An 18409-nucleotide genomic window follows, 5' to 3' on the forward strand; every position below is an offset into this window, starting at 1 on the left:
ATGAATCCAAAGAACCGAAATCGTCGCTACGGAGAATATTAATAGAGAGACTATACAGATCAGAATACCTTGTTACAGCTATTACCATCTGCCTTCACTGAATTTACTGTTAATTTAAAAATACTTTTACTTAATACTTTGTGTTTACGGGTGCATATAAGGCTTTGGTTAACGAAGACCGACACTTTTTTACTTCTCCTTCAACACTAACTTCCCTTTCAGCTATCGGAAATACACTCCTCTCTTCTCTCTTGCCAACCAACTGTCTTCGGCTGATTTCCCCTTCTATCAATGACATCCCTTCAGTTCTATTGGCCAACACCAATATACCTCTTCTTCATATCTCACCGTATCCAAATTACCAATTTTTATTACTTTTTTATCCTCTTCAGCCCCAAGAAAAAGGTTTTTAATATTTTAATAATATTTTCTATTTTCTCTCGTCATTTGTGAAAACAATAAACGAAAATCTATAAAACTATAAAAAAATTATTTGACACATATAATATGATAGGTCTAGCATAATGGACATCAGGACCTAGCTTTCATATAATTTAAGTATGAAGCTGAAAAACATTCTGGTTCATGAGGAATACACATATACATTTTGCATTTTCTACAAAAGAATCTCGTCTTCTTAGTGCATTCAAGAGGTTTAGGCAACGCGATTTCTGACAGAGCATATTGGCAAATGGTCATTACAGGTTTTTCTTATATCTATAGGGGGTAACTGGTAAACTGTAAACTTTTTACAGGAGTTATGGCCACTTCATCTTCAGATGTCTGGTTCTCTTGAAATAGACGCACTGGCTTGTCTCCCACTTGCAGTCTTACCACCTAGAGCTAGTAACCTTCCAAAATACACCTTCAAATTCCTGTAAATCCATTTCCTTTAATTATTATCGCTATCTTTACTGACTAAAAAGTCGTTATCTGTCAAAATAGCCTCCAATTCACGTTCCATCAATATCCTTTTACTATTTTTGTAACTAAACTTAAAAAACGTAAGTATGGTAACATATTTTGATAACTAAGTCCCAATGTCCAAAATGGTGGACAAAAGTTTAGAGGGACCCTGACGTGTCCAGTTGTAATTATTTTCAAATATGCATTTACCACAAATACGTCCAATTATCAAGTAACATGCATTAAAAACAATAAATACTGTAAAGTACAGAAAAACACTACAACTTACTGTATTTTTGTGGAGCTACCATCATAACTTAAAAAATTTCACCACAAGTAACAACAAACTACCGAGGTAGACGCTGTTGTCAAATTTTTCAAACGAGTAAATTTTACTGATAAATAGGAAGTCCAATATGCTGCAATATAGGACGCAGCGATGCGCAAGCCGAATAGTCACCGTATAATAAATTAGTAAATATTGTCCAGCTAGCTGGACCTATGGACTTAGGAGGTTATATTTTATAGGAAATCGGAAATTCCGACTTTTTCCAAATAGTTCTGGTAAACTCCGATAACAACAACGTTTTTCGTATATTCTCATCCACTCGCAAATTGTTCTTAAAAGCACTTTCTATCGAATCTAACCGCACTGGTAACATTATGACATTTGTCCAAAATTTATAGAATTATTTTACTATTATTTAAAGAAAAACTTATATCTAACAATACAATACTGGGTAATTTCAATCGGTTCCTATTTTACATGGTTAATGAAAAAAATAAATATTTTAAAAATTAACTATTTTAACTTAATACAAATTGACAAAATTTATGCATACAAATTATTATACCATTAAATAATTAGATTTTCTTCGTCTTCCTATCTGCCTTTCTTTATCTATGACAATACATTGTAAATTATGATTCAGAAGTGCTCCTAGTAGCATTTAACGTATCTTGGTTTCTTTATTTCTACTGCATCTTGATCGTAAACTTAGTATAGTACATTTGATTTACTTTAAAAATTCAAAATTAATTTTATTTTTTCTAGTTAACTGCTGCTGCCCCTACCGATATAAAATTAACAAAACTATTGGACGTTAAATTTGAAAGCAAAACCAGTTCGTTGAGAAGTGATTTTGGAAGGTTTCTCTATCCCCAAACTGAAGAGATCGATTTAGGTAAAGTTCTTGCTGGATTTTTGAGACAATATAAATATACCCTTTTTCATTATACATTCATGAAACGTTATTGCTACTCAGCTTATTTAATACAAAATGTTATATGGTTCAGGTTCACACCTAACGCTCGTTTCACACACTAAGAATTTTGAAAGTGCGATGGCTTGAAACCTTCGGTGACGGGAGAAAGGTTCTCGAGCTACTGTAGGAATGTCATGTATTTCAACCATCGAACGTTCAAAATTCTTAGTGTGTGAAACGAGCGTAACGCTAAATATACCCTCACTGATTTTGTACGCTCGATTTTATATCGGCCGTCCAAATTCCGATACTGAACCACATGTTAGAACGGAACATTTCGCACACGCCGGCACGGATGAGCGGTCGGCGATAGAGATGGAGGTTGTTGACAAAACACCGGTTTTCGGTTATACAGTTTTTTTACTTACGGTTTAACCTGGTGGTTATACCCGGTAAGAAAAACCGTTATTCCAAAAACCGGTGTTCGGTTTTTTTTAATCAATTGCCAATACTCATTAGGTTAAAATGTTACATTTATGTATATGCACTTATGTTTGCGATACTCCATAAGAATCGATATCAATATTATCGATATCGATAGTGTTGAAAAAATACGAGTATATAGCTACTAATATAATCGATCGATACTTAAATGGCTCAGGATGGCTTGTAGCAGTTCATATCTGGATTTATTTCTCATCATGTGTTCAAAATCTGTAGATTTGAGATTTGATGTTGGTCTCCGTTAATCTTTCTTCATCTGAACACCTCCTCATTTACGACCGATCAGTCCACGAAATATTTTTTCGTATTTACCGATATAGCAACATATCAAAACCATCCAATTTTGTTCACATATCTTAGTTTAAGATCCACTAATAGACACCGTAAAAAATTACAGAAAATATGTAGCATCGCCGCATTCTTACTTTTATATCACGAACGAGGTTGTGGCTCTTGAAGGAGCCCTTCATCCGGCTGAAGCGCTCTTATATCCTTGTTTTTTTTTCATTTTTCATTCATTATGGTGCCGAGGTAGCTGTAGTTGATCATTCTGTCTATTGGAATTTGGTGGACGTAGATTAGACCTGTTATTTTTTTCTTGATAATTTTTGTGAGAGTTTGCCCTATATTTACAGTAATTGACAACATTAACACACTGATGACAAGACAGTCGATCTATACGTGTTTATCGTCCAGCTAATACTAGGTTTGAAGAATAATAAAGTACTAGCTGTCTAGCTTATAGTTGCTTTTATATCAGCTTATAAACGTTTTTCTGTAAAATATGAGGGTGGATTAATATAATATATGGACCCCATAATATCAATAAAAAAACTTACCCATTTTTCTCTGCATCCTTTATTTTTTCCATTGGTAACTAACCCGGTTTTTCACCGGTTACTACTTTAAAAAGGAAAAACCGGTTAAAACCGGAATAAAATAAACAACCGGAAAAACCGATTATTGCGGATTAAAAACACCGGTGTTAGGTTATAACCGGTAGGTTTTTCCCATCCCTATCCGACGGTGTGAAAGTTTGGTCCCGTTTTCAAATGTACTTCACTATATAAATTTGGACGGCCGATATAAAATCGGCTGTCCAAAATCGGTGTGTTGTCTGTATTTAGCGTAAGGCATTCATCATCATCATCATCCAGCCTTCTGCATCCAAAGTTGAACATAGGCCTCCCCTAATTTCTTCCAGTTTTGTCGATCTTGGGCTTTCTGCAACCAATTCCCAGAAATCATTTTGACTTGGTCTGTCCATCGTGTAGGTGGTCTACATCTACTTCTTCTGTCTTTTCTTGGTCTCCACACTGTAATTTTTTGGGTTCACCTCCCGTCCTTCATTCTGGCTACGTGGCCCGCCCAATTACACTTCAGCTATGCTACTTGCTCTATGACATCTGTGACGCCTGTCCTTCTTCTGATTTATTCGTTTCTGACACTGTCTCTGAGAGTCAGTCCAAGTACTGACCGTTCCATTCTTTTTTGGGCCACTCTAAATTTCGTTGCTGTGACCTGGGTCAACGATAATGCTTCGGCGCCGTAAGTCATGACTGGAAGTACACATTGGTTGAACGTCTTCCTTTTCAAATAATTTGGCAAGTTGCTCTTGAAGATGTCTGATAGAGCTCCATATGCGGCCCATACTTAGGTGATCCTTCTCTGTAATTCAGCAATTTTATTGTCCCTGGCAACTTGGATTTCATGCCCTAAGTATTTATCTTTATGGACCAATGCTATTTCGTTGACGTCGACTTTTGGATTTTAGCTTGGTACTAATTTTGTCATTTATTGTGTCTTTCCAAAATTTATGTTTAAACCAACTTTTTTACAGGCGGCATCTAACTCAGTAAGCATAGTTTAGTTCTAATCTCTTTTAAGTAGTCTGTGATAAGAACTATGTCGTCTGCGAATCGTAGATGGGAGAACATTTCACCGTCGACATTTATTTCTTTATCGTCCCACTCCAATTGTTTGAAAGCATGTTTAACTACTGCCGTAAAGAGTTTGGTAGATAACGTGTCTCCCTCTCTAATTCCTCTTTTGATTTTTATAGATTTGGTATCTTTGTGTAGTCGGACGGTCATGGTTGCATTTTTGTATATGTTCGCTATCAGTTTCGAGCACCGATAATCTATACGACTTTCCTACAATGCTCTAATTATGCTGTTAATTTCTATCGTATCAGATTCTTTGCGAAAGTCTACGAAAGCCAAGACCAATGGTCGGTTGTATTCGATAGATTTTTCTATAATTCATTTTATGCAGTGTAGGTGGTCGTTAGCGCCAAAGTTTTTCCTAAAATTTGCCTGTTATCTAGGTTGGTAAAAATCCAATTTTGTTTCCAGTCTATTTGTTATTATTCTTGTGAATAACTTGTAGAGGTGGTCTAATAGGCTTATGGTCCGGTAATTCTCGAGGTCCATTGGATCGCCCTTTTCGTGTAATAAGACGGTAAATGCACTGTGGTAGCTTTTAGGTGTTTCACTCTGGTGCAGATATAAGTTGAACAATCCCTTTATGTTGTTTAAAAGTCTGGCTTCTCCAATCTTTACGGCTTCTATAACGATATTGTCTTCTGCCGGAGCTTTATTGCTTTTCATTTTTCTCAATGCGTTCCTGATTTCGTCTGTTGATATAACAGGCATCAGGCATCAAAATCCTTAAGGCATTAAAATTTTATAAAATAGATTTTACAATACAGATTACACAGCCCAACAAAAAAAATTTTGTCTTGCTGCCGAAAAAAAATCAACTGATTTTAGTTAATTCATATGTGCTGATTCCAAAAATACAAACCTTTTCTTTGTTTCAGCTCTAGTTTTCGAGATATAACATACTTATCAAATACTTAAATATTCTTACATTTCTGTATATTCCACTACTATAATTATAAACAAACTTAACATATTCTAAGACAAATGGGCAAATGAACAAAAGGGTCTATTTTAGTGTTCATTTAGGAGATCAAGATAAATCCTGAGCTCCATATGTAGTGTGCAAAACTTGTATTGAAAACTTGCGACAGTGGACGAAAGGACAATGAAAATGTTTAAATTTGGTTTTCCAATGGTATGGAGGGAACCAGAAAATCATTTTGACGATTGCTATTTCTGTCTTGTGAATATAAAGGGCATTAATCATAACAATCGACATACGTGAACATATCCTAACCTGGATTCAGCAATAAGACCAATTCCACATCAAATTGAGCAGATACCCATTCCAATATTTAGCAGTCTACCTATGTTACCAGAGGATAATGTTGAAAGGTTATTTGACGAACTGCAGACTAATAGATTAGAGGAAGACGACAGTGATTTTGAAGGGGATTCAACACGTCCTGAGCGCTTTATTCAGGAAGAGCTAAGCGATCTTATCAGAAATTTGAACCTTTCAAAGGATTCTTCCGAGTTACTTACCTCGAGAGTAAAAGAAAAGAATATTTTTCACCCAGACACCAAAATTACATACTACCGTTATAGAGAAAAAAGATCTTTTGCCTTTTTTTCTCAGCAAGATGATATGGTTTTTTATAACAATATTAAAGGACTGTTAGAAAAAAAATGGGTGTATCGAAGTATACACCAGATCACTGGCGTCTTTTTATCGACAGTTCCAAACAAAGTTTAAAGTGTGTCCTTCTATATAATGGCAACAAATATGGAAGTATACCAATTGGGCATTAGAGTGGAATAAATGCTCAACAATTTTAACAAACACGGTTGTCATATGAGTATTAAAATTCATTAAATTTACAGCCACTTAGACCGTTTCCCAGAAAATCTTCACCAAGATATCAAAACGATGGACGAGGGGTATCAGGGAGATCACATGACGGCGGATTACCTACTGCTGGAGTATTCAAAGGGACCGTCCTTTTAAAGCCTTTGCAAGAAAATCATATAAAAGGGAGTTTTTAGGTGACGCCTAATACGCCGGTTAGGTTAGATGAAAAGTTAAGTTTTTTTGGCCGATATGTGTGATGATTTTTGTAAGTACATTATTGTACAATAAATATCTTACTTTTTATTCGTATTTGGTTTATTTCAAGGGTAGCAGCACTACATATATGTAGGTAGTGCTGCGTTAAATTACCTTATATGTTAGAAATGTGACCTGTTGTCGTATTTTCTGAAAACGATCTGATGGAGCAAATCTGGTGGCATTTTTCGATTCAGCAGACCCAAATTACCTAGAAACAGTAAAAAAATTTCCGGCAGCAAACTGTGTGTTTACCAGTGTTATTATCAATCAGCTAATGCCCGAAAAGAGTTTGTTAAATTATTTAAACCATCTCAGCTTTTTTGATAACGTCCTTTTATGTTTTTTAACTTGTTTATACCAACTTGAAAACGACTTTATTGGTTTGGCCAATTGTTACTAATTCACAACTTATTTTTCACAAAAAGAGTTATGAAATTGTTTTAGGAACCAAAAATGAATACTTTCAAGTTCCCTTAAAGTTGTCATTTGGGATAGATAGGCAAAATGGAATTCAAGAAAACGAAAAAACTATTTCAAGTATTTCAAGTATGTTTGACCAATGTAAATATTTGGTAGGTAGAAGTCAAACACCATTTTGTCGTTTGAATCTAGTTGCGATAAATTCAGAAAATAATCATCCAAGAAGTTGCAGAGAAATCCTAGAAGCTGGTGAGGCAATATTTTTTAAGATTTAGTTTATATTTATTATCCTATGATAGGGGAGCCCAAGCGGGGATTCTTGCAGTTACTCGAGCGCGTCAGATTATCATATGGGGAGAAACCTGGTGCCCTACAGATGTACCTCTACCATATATTTTCTCTTAACACAAGGGCGTTCGTTAAGGGGGCCCCGAAAAAAAAATATATCCTTAAAAATACTCGAAATTGTCAGATTAAGGTAATATATAAGGTAAGGATATAAGGTAAGTTAAGGACATGCAAAACAGTGTATATTTCACAAATCTGACGATTTGAGCGGGGCGTAAGAAAATGGGTGAGTTAAAAGTTTTCACAAAAAAGCGAATAATTCGCGAAATTAACGTTAGATCGAAAAATTAAAAAATACGTGTTCGAATGATAACAAACATGACCCACCACGGAGAGGGGTGGGGGGTAAATTTAGAATTTTAAATACAAATCCCGCGATATTTCGCAAAATAAACATTAGATCGAAAAACTGCAAAACACACTTAATCAATATTTTTGAAAAATCTATCGAATGGTACCAAACACGACCCCCACTGAGGTGGGGTGGGTGGTTACTTTAAAATATTAAATAGGAACCCCAAATTTTTATTCCAGATTTAGATTCTTTACGTAAAAATAAGCAACTTTTATTCGAAACATATTTTCAAATTATGGATAGATGGCGCTATAATCTCAAAAAACGATTGTTGGAAATGGAAAATTAAACTAAAAATGGAAAGTCCCCACTAATATGGAAAATTTTACTTAACTTTTGTTTGGTCTTAGGACCTACTTTTCACTTTGGGGACCTCTACACCCAATAGGTCCCCAAAGCTCTCGAGTGACTTAAGATTTAGCAGACGTCGCTCCCCTACTACTATGAAATAGATCATTTTAGCGATTTCTGTCTAGCGATTATCTAGATATTGTTTGCTTTATTTAGTTGTTAGAATTGAATATTGTATAATTTATTAGAATTAATACTGGTATACCCACCAATAAAAATTACTATTTAGGAAACAACAAATCTGGTGTATACAATATTAAACCACGTACCAGCAGCAAACCATTCGCTGTGCTGTGTGATATGGAAACCAAGGGTGGTGGATGGACTCATATTCAAAAGAGATTTGACGGATCACAGGACTTTTATCTACCTTGGAGAGATTACAAATTCGGTTTTGGCGATCTAGTGGGTGAATTCTGGCTTGGACTTGAAAATATTTATCACATGACAGGTAATATATCTTCTTAGATTTATATGAAGCTGGATTAAGGTTTAAAATAGTATCATCTGCAAAGAATTAACAGTTAGCAGCATATTACAATAACAGAGTTATCAACTTTGTTACATTTTTGTCTATTTTATATGCATAAGTGATATTTTATTTTTGCATATTTTTTTCGTTTTTACTTTTTATAATAGAATTGCTACGGGTTATCACTTTTTATCAAAAGAATGATAAAATAGTAGTTAATGTGCACCCTATTAAACATCTCACTTAATTGGAAAATATTTAAAGATCGAGCTTCCATGTTATACTTATCTTGTCTTGCTCATGATTATAATATATTGAAACATAAAAACTAGATCAGATGTATTAGATTATTATCTGTTAATATTGACGTAATGTATTGTATTTTATTTATACTGTGCATATTAATTCTGGACGTTGGCAATCAGCATGGCTATTCTCACTTTGCTTGCAGCTATTGAGAATAGTCCGGTTGAAGACGTATTGATCCTGTCTCAAATGTCACTGTTCATCTATTTCCAAATACCTTGTCTTAGGTGATGAGTTGCAACAAGTAATACCTCTGTTTATTTATGAACAACGTGGTCAATATATTCCATTTTGAGTTCCTTCGGTTATTCTACATTCTCCGTAGGATCTCAACACTGATATAGTCTTTCTTATACGTTGTTTTACTTCAATATAGTGGTCCCATTAGCTGTTTATGTTAAGAGCAAGGTATGTAGAGCTGTTTATTCTCTCAATTGTCTGTTGTTTAATCAAAAGCCCTGCATTTAATATTTCTTGCTTAGTTACTACCATGTACTACTGAGATATTTTACATAGTCTTTACTTATATCTAAGATGTGCGAATTATTGTTATTAGTAAACTATCCACCCAGCAAACATACCCAGTTACGTGATTATTACGTTAAATTTACGGCAAATTTCAACGAATACGTAACTCGGTGATTTATGACGGGAAAAAACGTATTTCAGTGCCAAATCATTCATCTATATATTAGTACTTCCTTTATACATGTTTGACATGAGAATAATATAAAATCATAATGACGAATATACTACATGTTTTTTATAATAGGTGCGAATGTCGGTTACATCGCAAAGGTACGTTTATTTCACGTAATAATAACGAAACAGAAACAACTTCCTTTGGTTAATTTTGAGAAATATTTTGGAAAAAAATTTTTACAACGGTGTTGGTTAAATAAGTATCGCTTGAATTTTACTCACTGAATTTTATGGACGTCGAAAAATTAGATGTATTTCACGTAAAAGTAATGTTAATAATACCAATATTCAAACAAAAAGTTTACGATTTCGCTTTTAAAATAATTGAGCATAACTAGTGCAATCCAACCTTGATTTGAAGCTATTTTTGCTATTTTTTTCTTTAAAAATATCACAGGAGCTAAAATGATGTTGAGTCTAATTTTCAAATCGCGCGCGGTGATGACGTACTACCAAGCCTTCCTCCTTCTGTAAATACCATCACGTGACCACAGTACGTGACCACAGGGACCATCGCATGACTAACATAGTTGGTTCGAAAACTAAATTAATCGATTTATTGAATAATAGACAAGTTTCGATAGGATTATTTCTTTATATTATTCTGGTATTGAAATGGATTTTTAGTAAGACCAATTAGTTAATAATAGAAGAAGTTTAAAAACAAAAAGAAAATATGTAATACTAATTGAAAGTAAGTAGAATAGTTTAACTGTAATTTAAAAATAATCGATTTTTATAATCGTTGATCATAACCTGTAATATCAGCTTCTTACATTTCTCACAACAAAAAGTGAAACGTGCAGAGCTTTCTTTCCCTGGAATCATTTTAGGCTGGTTTATTTCTAATAATGTCTTTCGTATTAACGTTTACCTCACTTCTCGTGGGTTGAAGTGTCGATGGTGCAATTAGAAAAAACACAAGAAAGTTTCCTGTTCGAAATAAAAAGTGACCTGTGTTGTGTTGGCATATCTTTTAATGTGTCTTTAGGTCGGTGCCATTTTTGGTGCACTATCTTGTATAATAATAATTATACAAGACAAATGTTTTAACGTCTCTAAATTCTACTAAATAAATACATTGTTAATACTTTATAATATGCTTGTTTTATTTATATTATATGAGGATAACGGAGAACTACTTAATGTGATAAGATATGCAGACGATACAGTAATTCTGTCAGATAATATTGAAGGTCTCCAAATTCTGCTTGATCGTATTCACGATGTAGGAGAGGAAATGGGCATTAAAATAAACTCAAACACAACCAAATTTTTAGTGTTTAGTCGTAACCCACATCCCGATGCAAAGCTTCAATTAAACGGAGTCACAGAGTCAAGTTGAGAAAGTTCACAAAATGACATATTTGGGAACTGTGATAACGGACCAACTAGATCCAGATATAGAACTAAAACGTATAATAGCAATGACTAAAACTACTTTTACGAAAATGAAGTCATTTATTTGCAATAATCATCTCAGTTTAGAACTAAGACAAAGAATGGTCAAGTGCTATATTTGGTCCGTACTCTTGTATAGTGCAGAAGTGTGGACGCTAAAAGTATCGATTATAAACAAAATTGAAGCATTGGAAATGTGAATTCATAGACGGATGCTGAAGATACCCTGGACAGCAAGAAAAACTAATGAAGAAGTACTAAGGAAGGTCAACAAAGATAGAGAACTGCTAAAGACTGTTGAACATCGAAAAATGTCTTATCTGGGACATATAGTGAGGGGAAGTCGATATAAAATATTACAATTGATCCTTAAAGGCAAAATAGAGGGCCATAGAGGTGTAGGAAGAAAACAAATTTCTTGGTTAAAAAAATTTCGTGAATGGACTCAGATATCAAATGCAGTATAACTATTCCATATTGCAGAAGATCGAGAAGCCTTCGCAATGGTGATCGCCAACGTAGGATAATTCTGATATGGCACGTGAAGAAGAAGAAGAGGATAATAATTACGTGATTCATAAGTTAATTAAGGTCGAATTATTTACGTGAACCGAGGACGTATCTTTCACGTGAAAACTAATATATACGTTCCCTAAAAGATACGTTAATCAACACGTATTTGCAAAATGAATTTTCCAAAACATTTTATTGCTATTTAAGGTAAATAACACGTCTATTGAAGAGGAGTTATTCACGTAATTTAAATACGTATTTTCATTGTGACATTCCAACCAATTTTTCACGTGAAATTCACGTAAGCAATTTACGTATATTGGTGACAAATGTACCCAAAATTCACGTTATTAACACGTCGGTCTGTTTGCTGGGCAAGCTCCCGGTAAAAACTGCTGCGTCGCGCAGTAGTTCCAAATGCTGAAAACGGGTTCATGAGGTAAAATATAAAGTACCTATTTAGGGATTTCCATGTTTACAGTTGTTTTCTGGAATATTTGGCTCAAATTACCAGAGGAGAAAATATGAATAACTGAGAACTATTATGCAAGGAAGGATGCAAAAAAGAAAAAGCATAGGAAGAAGACGCATCTTCTGGCTGAGGAACCTAAGAGAACGGTTTAACTGTAGTTCATTACAACTGTTCAGAGCAGCAGCCAACAAAGTTACCATTGCCATTATGATATCCAACCTCCGATAGGAGAGGGAACTTTAAGACGAAGAAATTGTTCTGTCATTCAATCGCAGAGTCATAATATGCAGGTATAAGGATCAACTTAACGTTCCCGATAACAGACCGGGACAAACCGAACTGAATCGACTACAAGCACAAGCAGATTCCCAGCAAACAGGTTTGAGCCCAGTTACGTAATGATTACGTTAAATTTACGGCAAATTTCAACGAACACCTAACTCGGTAATTTATGACGGGAAAAAACGTATTTCAGTGCCAAATCATTCACCTATATAATAAGTGCTTCCTTTATAATACATGTTTGACATTAGAATAATATAAAATCATAATGACCTGGTAGACCTGGTGTTGCTAGACGTAGTTCCAGATTTCGGGAGACAAGGTATGGGGCCGATAATTCTTCACACAACCGAAGAACAAACTATAACTGTTACTATTCAAAAACGAAAAAAATATCAGTTGAAAATATTTTGTAAAGGAAATCATATTTCCAATCATTGCCACGGTTGTAACAAGGCAATGTGTGGCAAATATCAAAAACTGCAAATTGTATGGTGTTCCGAATGTTTTTGATGGGCAGCGAATGTGTTAAACAATAAAAGTAAAAAATAAAATTAGATTCTACCGTCTAGAGTTGATTTAATTTCTTTAAACTGAGTTTTAATTGATTAAAGAACATGGGGCCAAAATGATCCCTACCCGTCTTTCTAGGTAGGTATGCTAAGCCAGACTTTCTAGTGTTAAAGTACTACTTGAAAGGTAAATTGCTATTAATGTTTATTAATCTCAAAACATAAAATCAGAAGACAAAAAATCACATTGTATTAGTTGCCTATAACTGGCTATGCATGGCTGGCAGATGATTCTCATTTTTGCGTATGTATGGGCGGTTGTACCTAAATAATTGACTATAAATATTGTATTTAAAAAAAATGTTTTGGTAATCAGCAATTTCAAAATCCCTTATAATATAGAATTTCAAAACCAGATGCTTAAAATACAATTTTTGAAGATTAAAAAGGGTTCAATTTTTGAATTTTTGAATTTCTTTCGGCCATATTAGATCCGCTATTTTTTGTTTAAAAAAATGTTAGATTTTGTAGTCAACGACTTTAAAATACCAAATTTCACAAAAAAATTTGAGTTTTGATTGATATTTTAAATTTCTTTCCGCCATGTTGGATTCGCCATTTTGTTTTTCAAAAAAAAAGTAATGCCAGATTCGTAATCAGCGATGCCAATAACCCTCAAGTACGAAAGGAATTCCGAAGTGTATAAACAATATACGCTTTTAAAAGTTCATGACCATCTTTTCGGCCTTTGGAACCACAGTGCGTCGCCGGCCACTGTAGCGGCGCGGCGTCGCCATTGTCAATAGGGCTTTTCATCGACTGTCATTTGTTTCGAGCTTCTGTCATGTGTCATACGTCTTTGGTTTGTATCATTGGTATATATCAATAACGTATGACGTAAATATATTAATATTATGTGACACATGACAGAAGCTCGAAACAAATGACTGTGAATGAAAAGCCCTATACATCGAATGTTGGTTTCCCACTGTTTGATCGAAAATATGTTGTAGCCCGATCAAAGAACACAAAACTTTATGAAAACCTCTAAAAAAAATAAAAGAGGGATGAAAATTTGAGAATAGGTAGTTGAAATTGTCTAATATTGTATAAGAAAATGTTAACAATTATACATCCCCTCCATTTTGGGGAATACACCCTTCTCGGTGGTGAAAAATATACATTCAAATTTTTTTTTTTTTTTTTTATATGGCTTTGGCAGTTTGCCATACAGCCAGTTACATGTTTTTTTTAATCTCATTAGGAGCAGTAAAAAGTTTATGAATTATTTTCAATTAAATATAGACTAGAATAGATAAATTTAAAGTTGGAAATCAATACAACAATTAGTGAAAAGAAGAGAAAATTTTATATATATACATACACATTAACAAGGGTCACACGCTTCACGTCCAGGGGCCCATCAGGACATTATAATATAAAACATATACAGGAAAACTAGGCCACGGTAAATAGGATTAAACATATAAAGGAGAGAAAACAAAGGTAAACAGTAAAAACAAATTATTATTATTTTTTTTAACTAAAGAAAAATATTACATTTGGCCAAAAAATCGATTATGCAGTCGTAAATTAATCTGTTTTGAGTCGCTAGAGCAGATAAAACGTTAAACGGAGATTTACCGGTAATGTGAACTATATTATTATATAATAAGGTGGATTCCAGATTATTTTTGGCACAACCAAAAATTACATGATCTAGGTCACCTTCTACTCCACTACATTCAAATTAAGTCAGGAATTGGATAGAATGATCTATTCTTGGCAAGTTTTGTTCTATAAAGTTTTTTCACTAAGGCAACGCTTTTCAAGTTATTTGCGAGTGTATATGTTCATTTTTAACGAAGAAAATCATGTTTCTGGACGGTTTTTCGCAAATAAATTAAAAAGTAAGTATTTTATCAAAAAAATATTCTTATAAAAACTATAACTTATAAAAGATTGAAAAAAATGGGGTATGCATGAAGTCTGTAGACCCAGTAGAAGCAGATTTGTAGCTAATGAAAAGCAGGTTCTTTTTCGTAAAATTCCAAATCGAATGCTTCAACGTGAAATAACCAAAAAACGGAGCACTTTTCGGGGAAAGCTCATTACAATTTTTGTAAAAGGTAAGTGTAAAAAAAGGTTTTTTCTTGATTAAAAAGAAATTCTGACATTAAAAATAAGTGAGTTACGCTCAAAATATTGTTGGTCCTTCGCGAACATCACCCCCTAATTAGCATCCCAAATAAAATTAATCATTACCGCTTCACAAGTTACTTTGCTTATGCATTCTTTATATGATCTGTAATTTGCATTGGTCCAAAGTGCTTATTTTTGAAAAGACTGTAGTTTAAACGGCTTAAACAAGTCACTAATCATGAGTGTTTGCAAATTTTGAACAGCCATAGTATAACCAATTTTTGCCTAACAAGAAAACAAGAAATCCAGAATATTCAGAAATGCAAAACGCACATTTTATTACTGTTTGACATTTTTGGTACTACTAATAATTTTTAAGATATTTAAAAAAAAATTAAATTGTATCAAAATAAAAAAAATTATTTTAAAATAAGCACTTTCAACCAATGAAACTTATAGATCATATAACCAATACATAATTAAAGTAACCTGCGAAGCGGTGATGTTTATTTTATTTGGCTGCTAATTAGGGAGTCATTTTCGCGATTTTTTTTTACCAAAAACTAAAAGGGGTCCACAATATTTTGAGCCTAACGTACTTACTTTTAATGTTAGAAGTTTCTTTTTAAAACAAAAATAAATCTATTCAAATGGGAAATAAGCCACAATTTTACCTAAAAATGATTTTATTAACATTTCGACGCCCAAGTCGGGTGTCGTTGTCAAAATACAAAATAATATTAAATAAACAAAAATGTTGTTGCTTAGTAAAAAATTCTTCTAATAATTTATTTAATCTGACTCATTTATATCGGCAATTCAGACACGTATTATACATTTTAAACTAGACGACTTTAAAAATGATATTGCCAATATTGATGAGTTGCGTTCCTGGGACGACTTTACTAAAAGATAGTTCATTCGATTACATGAAATCAATCCCAACTCAAGAATAGCCGATATTGGCAATATCATTTTTAAAGTCGTCTACTTTAAAATGTATAATACGTGTCTGAATTGCCGATATAAATGAGTCAGATTAAATAAATTATTAGAAGATTTTTTTACTAAGCAACAACATTTTTGTTTATTTAATATTATTTTGTATTTTGACAACGACACCCGACTTGGGCGTCGAAACGTTAATAAAATCATTTTTAGGTAAAATTGTGGCTTATTTCCCATTTGAATATACTTGATTATAAAAATGCCACAAGAAAATAGTTTCAGAACAACAAAAATAAGTCTTTTTTTAAACACTTTAAAAAAGTTGTAATGCATTTTCCCGGAAAAATGCTCCGTTTTTTGGTTATTTCACTTTGAAATAGTCGATTTGGAATTTGACGAATAAGAGCCTACTTTTCATTAGCTACAACTCTGCTTCTTCTGGGTCTACAGACTTAAGGTATACCTACACCATTTTGTTCAGTTTTTTATAAGCTATATTTTTCCTAAGAATATTTTTTTCGGTAAAATACTTACTTTTTGAGTTATTTGCGAAAACCCGTCCAAAAACATGTTTTTTTTGTTAAAAATAAACATATTCACTCACAAATAACTCGAAAAGTAGGTGGTATTGACTTGGTGAAAAAACTCAAATAGAACAAAAGTTGCTTAGAATTAGTCATTTTATCCAATTACGGACTTATTGGAATTATTTTGAATATATAATTTTCACCCCCGAGAAGGAGGTATTCACCTTAATTTTTTAAAATGGAGGGGATATAGAATTGTAAACTTTTTCTTATTTAATAATACACAATTTCAACTACCTATTCCCAAATTTTCATCCATACTTTATTTTTTTTAGTCAGATTGTTCTTTGATCGTGCTATTGGGGGTACATTTTAAATAACACCTGGAACATAATGCAACTGTGTCCTACTCCTCTAATTTGTAAGTTTTTGCTCACATGTCATGACCATGACAACCTGAAATTTAAAAGTGTGCCAAAAAATAGTGCGAAAAAGTAAATTCCTTTTAAAATACAGTGTATTTCACGCACACTTTAAACCCTTCACGTACTATTACTAGTATGTTCTTTAACGGTAAAATATTGCAAAACCTCTAAATTTTAAAGAATCATTTGGATTGACATGAAATTTGCTATACACATTAGTAACATCTCAGCGAAGAAAAGTGATATTGTTCGGATGTGTACTTATTATGTCCTGGGGGTGCATTTCACCCCTTCTCTCGGGGGTGAAAAGATATACGTCCAAAATAAATCCGGAAATGGGTAAACTGACTACTTTAGGCAACTTTTGTTTTATAAAGTTTTTTTATTAGGTCAATACTTTTCGAGTTTTTTGAGAGTGAATATGTTAATTTTCAAAGTAGTTAATATAGTGACGAGCGAATATGTTTATTTTACGCTAGAATTTTTTTATAAAAATAGTAATAAAGCTTTTTTTAAACACCTTAAAAAAGTTGTAATCGGTTTTCCCCAAAAATGGCTTCACTTTTTAGATATTTCACGTTGAAATATTCTAGTTGGAATTTATCGAATACGAACCTTTTTTCATTAACTAGGGCTCTACTTCGGCTAGGTCTGCAGACCTCACGAGTACACAATTTTTGTCACTTCTTTGCAGACTATATGTTTGGTAAGAATATTTTTTTCGATAAAATATTTACTTTTTGAAAAATGAATATATTTACTTGCAAATAACTCGAAAAGAGTATTGACTTAATGAAATAATTCTATAGAACAGAAGTTGCTTAAAATAGTCAGTTTATCTATTTCCGGACTTATTTGGAGGTATATTTTTTCACCCACGAGAAGGGGTAAAATTTACCCTTAGAGCACAAGCACACATCGTAAAATATCACTTTATTCCTTTAGCATGTTAGCTATACGTATGCCAAATTCCATGTCAATTCAAGCGGTTCTCTAAAATTGAAAGCAAAAACCGCGAAATAATGTACTATATATAATGATAGTTTCCGCAAACTTAAAACTTATTCATAATATTGAGATACAGTAGATGAATAAATTATTTAATTAAAGTATTTAATATGCATAACATTTTAATTTGTAGCATTCGATAGAAATGAACTTCTTATAGAGTTAATAGATACGGACAAAAATATTAGCTATGCACAATATTCAACGTTCTCAATTGGCTGCGAAAAGGACGGATACCCACTCAAGGAACTTACTGGATACTCAGGAAATGCAGGGGACGGTTTAAAATACCATATCAATTCAAAGTTTACAACATTGGATGTGGATCAAGATAAAGATGCTGCAAATTGCGCACAAAAATATGGTAAATTCAAATTCTCCATTATCCCAAAATTAAGTGGTCATGATTATGTCCATCGTTAAATAAGATTACCTATGTGGAATAGACTAGTAAAAAAATATCAAACTGGGAATGCTCTGAAATGGAGATGTACTAAAAATGTATACTTTAAGTGTACTTCTTATTTCTTCTTCTTCTTATTCCTAATTTATAAAAACACTCATACCTGTTTTACTTCGATTTTTAGCCTCAATTTGACCTTTTCTGATCATCTTTT

The 18409-nt window shown here is 33.1% G+C and overlaps 1 protein-coding gene across 1 annotated transcript in view; it reads left to right on the forward strand.

Annotated features, from left to right (window-relative positions):
- Window positions 1–18409, forward strand: part of LOC126887979 (microfibril-associated glycoprotein 4-like) — a 36544-nt gene that overhangs the window by 15873 nt on the left and 2262 nt on the right. The window contains exons 2-5 of the mRNA XM_050655943.1: window positions 1961–2090; window positions 7053–7277; window positions 8312–8533; window positions 17926–18156. Coding sequence (XP_050511900.1) covers window positions 1961–2090; window positions 7053–7277; window positions 8312–8533; window positions 17926–18156 — 808 coding nt within the window. The remainder of the gene's footprint in view (window positions 1–1960; window positions 2091–7052; window positions 7278–8311; window positions 8534–17925; window positions 18157–18409) is intronic.

The sequence above is a fragment of the Diabrotica virgifera genome, chromosome 7 (assembly GCF_917563875.1).
Source record: "Diabrotica virgifera virgifera chromosome 7, PGI_DIABVI_V3a".
NCBI lineage: Eukaryota > Metazoa > Arthropoda > Insecta > Coleoptera > Chrysomelidae > Diabrotica > Diabrotica virgifera.